At 70.0% G+C, this 9328-nt stretch overlaps 1 protein-coding gene across 1 annotated transcript; it reads right to left on the bottom strand.

Annotated features, from left to right (window-relative positions):
- Positions 1-1373: 1373 nt before the first annotated feature.
- ELFN1 (extracellular leucine rich repeat and fibronectin type III domain containing 1) lies at positions 1374-3839 on the bottom strand. The gene has a single exon (XM_054565667.1). The coding sequence runs from the start codon at positions 3837-3839 to the stop codon at positions 1374-1376; it is 2466 nt and encodes an 821-aa protein (XP_054421642.1).
- Positions 3840-9328: the final 5489 nt, after the last annotated feature.

Consider the following 9328-nt stretch of genomic DNA (forward strand, 5'->3'; position numbering starts at 1 on the left):
CCTCCCCACGCCCCCTCCCCCCGCCTCTCCGGCCCACACGCCCGCACACACAGCCCGCACACAGCCCGCAGGCCCCTCAGCTCCGGCTCGGCACACCCTGTCACAGTCGGCCCCACGCGCGGCCACGGGCCAGGCCCAGCGCCTCACCCCCTCCTGCTCCTCCCCAGTGTCACTCAGGGTCACTCCCATTCTGTCCCAACGAGCGCTCTGTGACCGGGCCCCTCCCCAGGCTCACACCAGTAAAGCCACCCCGTCAACCAGACGCAAGAGAAACCCCAAAGCTCCCCCTAAATCCCACATTGAAAACCCATACAAACAAGCTTGTGTGTTTTTTCCTTTGCAGAATTTTTTTTAGTAGACATAGTCTTTTTTTCTTTCTCGTTTTACAGCAAACATTGCAAATATAGAGATATTTCTTCTGTACATAGGATGCCAACAGCGCACAGTGTGGAGGGCTGAGCGCGCCCCGGCCGCCACAGGCACCCCGCCCGCCCCGAGGCCACTCAGCCGCCGGCAGTCCCTCTTCGGTGGCCTCCAGGCCCGGCAGCCCACAGACCAGCAGGGGCGGAGCTCCTGGGAGGAGCCGGGGGCCACGCCCCTCACCTGGTGTTTGTCTTTTTAAGAGAACTTTACTTTTATTATGTTTTTTTAAAAAGGAAGAGAGAGAAAGAGAGGAAAAGAAGGCAGAGAAGAATCAAAACAGGAAAAATACTGAAAAAGAAATTCCCCCTCCCCCACCCCCATCCCTAAGACACAGTTTTCCGAAGTCCCTTGTGTGTGTGTGTGTGTGTGTGTGTGTGCGCGCGCGCGCATGTATGGGATGTGTGCAGTGTGCGCAAGCAATGTGTATGTATGCAATGTGTGCACAGTGTGTGTGCAGGCAATTGTGTGTGCGCGCGCACGTATGGGGTGTGTGCAGTGTGCAAGCAATGTGTGCGCACACGCGTGTGCATGTAATGTGCAGTGTAGTGTGCACGCAGTGCGCACACACGTGTGCATGTATGCAAGGTGTGTGGTGTGCACACACAGCATGTACATGTATGCAGTGTGCACACAGTGTGTGCAGGCAATGTGTGTGCACCCATGTGCGTGCGTGCGGGGACAGGCTGCTCACACCGCAGGGCAGGCCCGGCTGCCGCGGTGCCATCGGTGTCCCCTCCCTGCTCTCCCCGCAGGGCCCTCGCCTCACCCGCCGATACGTGCGGGCCCCGCGTCTGCCCGTGTCTGCGTCGCGTGTCTGTGTGTGTGTGTGTGTGTGTGTGCGCGCGCGCGCGCGGTGCGCGAGAGTCTCTGGGCCACAAAGCCCTGTGGTGAGTCCTGTGTTCTTTTTGGTCCCGTGGGCGTCACGAGTGCCGGGCATGGCGCGCGGGGGCTCAGGACTTGTGCTGGGCCGACACGCCCTTCCAATAGTCCAGGATGTCGTGCAGGTCCTCGTCCTTGGCGAACTGGACCTTCTTGCGCAGCGCGTGGCCGGCCGCCACGAACTCCTCGTCGTCCTTGTGCCGCCGGCGGCTCAGGCGGAAGCGCTCCCAGATGCTGTGGGAGGCCCGGCAGGTGTACTCGGGGCTAGCGGTGTAGCTCAGGTGGCGGTACTGCGGGGACAGCTGTGAGTAGGCCAGGTCGCGGGGCCGCGGCCGGGTCAGCGGCTCCAAGATGGACGCCTTGCGACCGCCCAGGCCCTCGTGGGGCGGGGGCGCGGGCGGCGCGGGCGGTTCGGGGGCGTGGGAGCCGGGGTAGGAGTGCCGGTGCTCGCCGTACGGGCGGCCGGCCTCAGCCCGCAGCGCGGCGGCCGTGGGCGTCACAGTGAGGATGGCGTCGGCCCCGGGGGAGCTCTTCTCGATGTACTTGGCCTCAGCGGCGGCCTTGTGCGCGCCAGGGGCCTCGGTGCCGAAGGCCCTGGGGCTGCGCGTGGAGCCGCTGGACGAGGTGCTGGTGCGCGGGGCCCCGGGCGCCGCCTCCGCGCTGTGGTGGCGCTGCAGGCCGTGGCCAAAGGCGTCCTTGTACGCGGGCGACAGGAAGCCCTGCTTGCCGGCCCGCGGCTCGGACAGCAGCACCAGCGGGGGCTCAGCACTGGCCACAGCCCCCGACTTGCCGCCCGGGAAGGCGGCGGCCTCGGACTTGAGCGCGTCGATGCAGTTGTTGATGATCTGGTTGACCTTGTCCACCTCCTTGGCGATGGTGGAGATCTCGGCCACGGAGCCCTGGCTGTCGGGGCCGGGGCGGCCCAGGTCACAGTCCCTGCGCTCAGCCGGCTCCCCCGTGCGCACCTCCAGGTAGGTGCCCTTGCTGGCCTTGGGCGTCTCGCTCTCCCCCAGCTTGTACGGCTCCGCCTCGCCGCCGGCGGCCGGCATGAAGGGTAGCCGGGTCACGGCCTCGGGGCCCAGCAGCGGGCCCTGGGACAGCGGGGCCAGGCCGGGCGCCTCCAGCTCCGGCCCGTACTTGAGCTCGATGATGGTCTTCTTCAGGCTGCCGGCCGCCGCGGCCGCGGCCGCCGTCTTGTGCTTCTCCTCCTGGCGCCGCCGCTTGCGCAGGCAGTAGTAGACGGCGCCCAGCACCAGCACCATGCCGAAGAGGCAGCCCAGGATGGTCATGATGTAGTGCGTGGCCGTGGAGGGGCTGGGCGCGGGGCCCGGCGGGCTGGGCGGCTTGGGCAGGCAGAGCGTGACGCAGGTGTGGTTGTGGAGCAGCCCGGAGCTGGTGGACACCACGCAGTAGGTGTAGTTGGTGAGCGTGTACAGGTTGGTCAGACGGATCTCCTCCTGCGGCTTGGTCAGCCGCGAGACGGTGGACGGCCGGCTGTTGTTGAAGTGCTCCAGCGTGTACATGCGGTTGAACGGGCTGGGCAGCCGGACCGTGATGGTGGCCGAGTTCTGCGTCAGCTGCTTGACCTTGATGAGGGGGCGCACCTCGGCCTGGGTGGCCAGCGTGGGCAGGGCCACCAGCGGCGTGGTGCCGTCGCCGGAGAAGCAGTCCTCGTCGGCGCAGGGGCCCTCGCTGGGCTCAGGCGGCGGCGGCGGGGACGGCGCGCGGCCGGGCAGCGGCCGCTCGGGCGGCGGGCGGGGCTCGGGCGCATCGTCGCCGTCGGTGCACACGGACTGCAGCGTGCCCAGGATGCTGCGCTGGCCGTGGCGGCCCCGGCCCAGCAGGAAGTAGCCGGCGTAGGGCGGCGGTGCCTCGCACTGCATGCGGTCGTAGGTCTGCGTGGCATTGGTGAAGACGGCCAGCCAGCGCAGGAAGCCCAGCAGGTCGCAGGAGCAGAAGAAGGGGTTGCTGTAGAGCTCGCAGGCGGAGAGGCGCGGCAGGCCCGCGAAGGTGGCGCTGTGCAGCCGCTGGATGCGGTTCATGGACAGGTCGACGTTGACGATGTTGGGGCACTCCCAGAAGGCGCCGGGCGTGACCACCTCGATGAGGTTGGCCTGCAGGTACAGGTACTCCAGCTTGCCCAGGCCGCGCAGCGCGCCCTCTGTCAGATTGCGCAGCCGGTTGTAGCCCAGCTGCAGCACCTGCAGGTTGAACTGGCCCGAGAAGGCGCCGTCCTCGATGTAGGCGATCTCGTTCTTGGTGAGGTTGAGGTACGTGAGGTTGCCGAAGCGGCTGAGCGCGGCGTACTGCACGCTGTGGATGCGGTTCTCGTTGAGCCGCAGGTCCACGATGGTGCTGTTGATGTGCTGCGGGATGGCCTCGTAGGGCGGCTGGTTCTGGCTGCAGATGGCCAGCCACACAAAGCCCTTGTCGCCCTCGATCAGCCAGCAGTCGGCGCGGGCCAGGCCGCCCGCGTGCAGCAGGGCGGCCGCCACCACGCACACCCACAGCAGCGCGCCCCAGCGGCAGCGGGCCATGGGGACGGCCATCGCGGGGGACCCCGCGGCGCCTGCCCAGGGAGGCGGGGGCGGGGCTGGGCGGCAGCCCCGGGAGAAGGTGGGGAGGGCACCCACACGCTCAGCGGCGTCCTGTGCCCGGCCGCATGGTCACGCGGCGGGAGCTGGGAGCGCGCCCCTCATGGCCGGTCGCCGCTCGGCGTCTGCGCGCGGTGTGCTGCCCCCGCCATGGCGTCCTTCCCCGTCGGCCTGCGCGTCCGGCAGCTGCGCCGCGTGCTTCTGGATCGGCGGCTCCTGCGGGCGACAGAGGAGAACCCGTCAGGGGGCGGCTGGCGTCCCCCGGCCCCGGGTCGCTGCGGCCCCAGCTCGGCTCAGCCACCCGCCGACACCTAAAGCCACTCAGCCGAGGGGTGACACGGATGCCCCCTCCAGACGCAGCCGTCTCTGTCCCCCGAGGCCAGGCCCGGGCTCCCGCAGCCGCCGGAGACCTTCCCGAGCCCCAGCTCCACTCCAGGGGCCGCAGGTCAGGCGCCCGGACGGCGCGGCCTGGTCCCCCTGCCACTGTGGTCCCCAGGCCCCCACACCCCCGCTCTGACCACGCCGCCCCAGGCCGGCTCCTCCCTGCGGGGTGACGAACGGGCCGCGGCACCCTGTGCGCGCCCCCAGGGGCCGGCGCAGAAGCGAGGGCGTGGCTGTTGGACAGGTGCGTCTGGGGAGACGTGGCCTCCACCCCCAGGGTCCCCCCTGTGGGGCTTGCCCCCCGGCCTGCGCGTTTCTCCCGCCAGCCAGGCAGGCCGGTGGGTGCGCGGCCGGTTCAGCGGGGGGGCGTTTATGGCGGCCGCGCGGCGGCCGTCTGCGGGCTGCTGACACCGACTCCTGCAACCCGTCAGCACGGAGGCGGCTGGAGTCGGGGAGAAGTCTGACAAGCGATGGATTCCCGCCCCCCCGCCCCAAACCTGCAGGGAGAACGGTTTGATCTGGGTCCCCAGGGGAGCCCGGCTCGGATTTACAGACAGAGAAGGGATGGGGTGGGGGAGGGGGCGGTGGAGCTGGGTCACCCCCAGCCCCGCAGCGTGTGCCTGTGTGCCTGCCCAGCCCCCTGGGGTTTCTGTCCTGGGCTCCGAGACCTGCCAGCAGGTGTGGGCATCGGCAGGGCTGACCGGGAGCCGGCTCCCACGGGGGCAGGGCGCCGGGAGCGGGGTGCCCAGGAAGCGTGGCGCCTCAGCAGCACCGGTCATAATCACCTTTAATCTCTTGCTCAAAATAACCCAAAGTCGGGTTAAGGAGGGTTACAGGCCCCACAGCGCCCTCGTCACAGGCGGCGCCGGCCGGCAGGGCTCCCTGCCTCTCCCTGCCCCCGCACCGCGGGGCCCACGCGAGTGTCTGTGTTGGGGGTGCACACAGCTCCATCCGAGCCCATGTGGGCGCGCGGCGCCTCCGCGGCCCCCCCAGGCCCCTGTGGCCACCACGGTCCCGCGCCTCGGCCCCCCACCCCGCTCCCCAGGTGACTGTCTAGGAACCTGTGCTCCGTCTCGGCACCTTGTGAGTGGCAAGTGGATCCGGGGAGAGTCCCCCTTCTCTGCGCACCTAAACCCCCAGCCCCTCCGTTTAGCTGGCTCCTGCGATGAAGGGGGCAGGTGGAGGCGGGCCCCGGACCGGGCCTGTCCCCTCCCCCCGGCCCCCCCAGTTCGCTCTCGCCTTGGTGCCCAGCACCTGCCCCCAGAGCCTGGGCCGGGGCAGCCAGGCCTGCGTGCTGGACAGATGGACGGATGGACAGGTGTCCTCAGCCTCCCGCCTGTCCTCGGGTGGGAGGACCTGCTGGGGAGAGGATGTGACCCTGGGGGCTGCCCCTGCCCCCACGGCCCCCAGCTCTCGGCCTGGGGCAGGTCCCCGCTCCACGCCTCGCGGAGTGGGAGTGGGGGGAGCAGAGGCCCAGGCGGGGCGGGGGGAGGGCGCCTCATCTCAGGTCACTCAGCAAGTCGCCCCGGAGGCTCTGGGGGCCCCCGGGCCTGCCACAGGCGGGTCCCAGGACACAGCCGCCTGGGGCGTGGCCGGGTCACCCAGGACGGTTCCGATCCGATCAGGGACAGTCCCCAAGGCCGCCCTTCCGGGCTTCACGCCGCTCGCTGCCCTGTAACTCCCGGGCCCCACCCTGCTGCCCCCCCACGTGTGAGCCGACACACGCCCGTCCTGTGCGCCTGTGCGCTGACGTCCTCGGCCTGCGACACACCGGCGTGGACGTCCCCGACGCCCCCTCCTCTCCCACGGCGTCTGCGCACAGGGGACAGCGGCCTGCCTTCCACAGCGGCGGGACTGCCGGGCACAGCGGCCCCTGCGGGGAGTCCAGCGGGGAGAGGTGCCAGAGCCGCCGCCCGAACCCCCCCGCCAGGCCTCGGGGTCCCCGCCCGCAGCGCGAGGTGGGCGGCCGTGCCCCCGAGGGCTCTGCCGGCACAGCCAGGCCCCAGGGTCCCTGGCCAGAGCCCCCTGTGCTGCCCGCGTCCGCACGCACACCCCGCACCGCAGGGAGCCCCGCTTTCGCGAGACGAGGGGGCCAGTGCGCGTGGGGCCGGCCCGAGTCCGTCCTGCCACTCGCCGACGCTGCAGCCTGTGTCTCCGCTAATGAAACAAAGAAATATGGCGGTTCCAGGCTTTTAAACTGCTTATGACTGGATTTGCATAATCGTCACAGCGAGCCGGGACGGGGCGGCATCTGCTAAAAGCACTGCTCGCCACCTCGGTCACCGAGCCCTGACGGACCGAGCAGCGAGCCGCGTGGACCTCGCCACCTGCCGAGGGAACCACGGGCCGCGGGGGCCGGAGCGGGGAGAAGGTTCTGGACCGGTCACTTTTCACCGGTCCAGGGCTTCCCCGACCGATCAGTCGTGTTCAGTCCTGTGTCCGCCCGGCTCTCCCGCGGGGCGCAGACGCGGGCCGCATGGCTGAGGGGCGCCGCCCGCTCTGGCCCTGTGACCCTGGGCCGGCCCCTCCAGCCCCGGGAGCCTGTTCTCTGTCGCAGGGACCCCAGCACGCGAGGCTCCGGCCCGCGGCCCGGTGCCCAGGGCAGGAGGCACACAGCTCAGGGCAGCGCGGGTGGCCTGGCCTCCCGGCCGGACGCCCCTCGTGGTTCTCCCCTCGGCAAACCCAGCGGGCCAGCCAGCACCGTCCCAGCCAGAACCGCCCGCCCCTCCCGGGCTCCCCATCCACCGAGGAGGCTGGCGCGGGTCCCGCAGTGGCCGCCCCGGCTCTGCGGGCTCAGGGGGACCCTCGTCTGTGGCCTTGTCCTCTGTGGGGAGGGGGAGGGGCTGCCACCTGCGCCACACACGCCCCCCCAAGGATGCCGCGGGCACAAGAGGGTGAAGGACGGGGCCCGAGGAAGGTGCGGAGAGGCTGCCACCTGCGGTGACCGCGGGCGGGCCTGCCCTGCCTTCCCGGAGGCTGCGGGAGCTGGCAGGGGTGGCTGCTCCCTCCCTACAGGGTCCCCTGCACCCCAAGCCCTGTCTCCAGTCCCACAGGCTCAGGCATCGGTGTGGCCCCATCAGAAGACAGGGATGCAGAGGCCCGGGGGCGGGGAGGAGGGGCTGCCGCGGGGGAGAGGCAGATGTCCCGGCTGAGGGCCATGGACACAGCCCCGTCGTCCCCCCGTGCAGCCTGGTAAAGACGCAGGTCCCGAGTCCCCAGGGGGCCCTGGAGCCGGAGCCCAGGGCTGTGTGTCTGCCCCCCGCCCCGCGCCCCGTCGTGGCCCCAGGGAGGACGCCGTGCTCCCTCCTTCCCTCCCTCCGCCCGCAGCTCCAGGCTGCAGAGTTAATTAGGAGCCCAAACACTTAATGGTCTGTTAGCCTTCCACTGGGCATCTTTTTAAATTAAAAAACATGATGTGCAGCATCGCTGGAGGGAGAAATCACCCGGCAATGGTCTCCGGCTCCCGTGTGGCAGGGACGCGCGGGAGACCGGCAGCTGGCTGGCCACCAGGGGCAAAGGGCGGCGCGCGGCCCTCCTCGGGGGCCCCGGCGCACCCCAGCGCCGGGAAGCATGCCGCGGGAGCCAGGCAGGGGTCTCGGCGACCGCAGGCCGGCTGGCACTGCTCCCATCCAGCCCTCACACCCTGGCAGCGGGAAGTCCTATCTTTAGTCTGACCTGAATCTCTCCGCTCGTCTTGAGGGACGGCCGCTTGGAGGTTTCAGGCAGAGGTTTGTTGGTTCGGCAACTCCCAGTAGAGCCTTGACCATCCAGCGCCCCAGCTCTGGGGAGCCCTTGGTCCTAGCCTGACGGGGGGGCAGGACCCGGACGCGGGGACACCAAGGTGCAGCGCCCTGCCCCCCCTCCGCCGTCACCACCACCAACCCCGCTGCCCTCAGGCCCCTGCACACGCAGGTCCCGCCTCCCAGCCCGAGGTCGCAGTGCGAGAACATGGCCGCTGCCCGTTGTATTAAGACCACGGGCCTGGCTTCGATCAGAGGCTCTAAGTCAGTGACCAGTTCCCAAACGTCACGGGAATGAGGGCAGTAAAGCACCAGGCAAAGTCCAGCCTGAGGGATGTGCGGTGGCACTGGCCGCTGTGGGGTGTGCGCGCGGGTGGCTGCCCCGCCGGGGTCAAGGCCGCAGGACCGGGTGGGGGCAGACGCCGCGGCCCCCTCGCCACACTGTTTCCCCCTCCACGTCAGACACGGGCGCTTTCCTGTGTATTCTGGACAGTTCCGTCGCAAGCCTCGGATCCCGGCGCAACGCCGCCAGGGGACCCCCTTCCTGATGCCCCGGGCTCTCGCGGCCACCACACGTGTGGACGGTTCACGACCCCGGCCCCGCGCAGGCGACACCGCAGCCGGGAGCACCACGGGCGCCGCGGCCCTGGTCTGGACGCCCCGCCCTGGGTGCCCAAGGGGCCGCTCAGGTCTGTCCTGCCCGACCCCGCACACCCCCCGCGGCCCAGGCCACAGACGCTGGTGAACGCGTGCCCTCTAATCGATGCGTCTCCCTCCGCCTGTCCCGCGACCTTGGCCGCAACACCAGACTCTACCCGTCTCTGCTCGCCTCACGGTTGGATTTCTGACAACATTCAGTCCAACCAGCAAGCATTTCCAGGAGAGAAGCAGCATGAAAAACTGACTTCGGACCCCACACAGGCAACACATTGTTGGGACACTAACACCGAGCGACCGCGTCCCTTCCGCCACCGTGACGCTCGGGCCCCGCCCAGCCTGGCACCTGCTCCCCTGCAGCCTCGCCGGGCGCCCCGGGCCCTCGCGCGCGTCCCCGTCCCCGTCCCCAGCGGGGCCCCCCCCCCGCCGGTCCGGCCGACGTCCCTGCCTGCCCCTGAGCCTGCCCTCCGCGGCGCCGGCCGACCTGTGGGTCCTGCGTTTCCTCTGAGGTGCCGCTGCCGCCTCCTGGTCGCTGGCTGCCCTGCCCCGTGTCTTTCGCTGTTCAGGTCGGGGCTGCTTCCCCAAAGTCCCTGGACGCGAGGGGGCCCCGCCTTCCTGTCCCCGTCTGAGTCTGTGCTGAAAGTGCCCACCCAG

This window comes from Pteronotus mesoamericanus, unplaced genomic scaffold (assembly GCF_021234165.1).
Source record: "Pteronotus mesoamericanus isolate MK-2021 breed Mesoamerican mustached bat unplaced genomic scaffold, CSHL_Meso_final contig_1, whole genome shotgun sequence".
In the NCBI taxonomy this organism is placed as follows: Eukaryota; Metazoa; Chordata; class Mammalia; order Chiroptera; family Mormoopidae; genus Pteronotus; species Pteronotus mesoamericanus.

What these genes read in the sequence shown, in the direction of transcription:
- ELFN1 (XM_054565667.1), bottom strand. Translation starts at nt 3,839, where the DNA reads ATGGCCCGCTGCCGCTGGGGCGCGCTGCTGTGGGTGTGCGTGGTGGCG.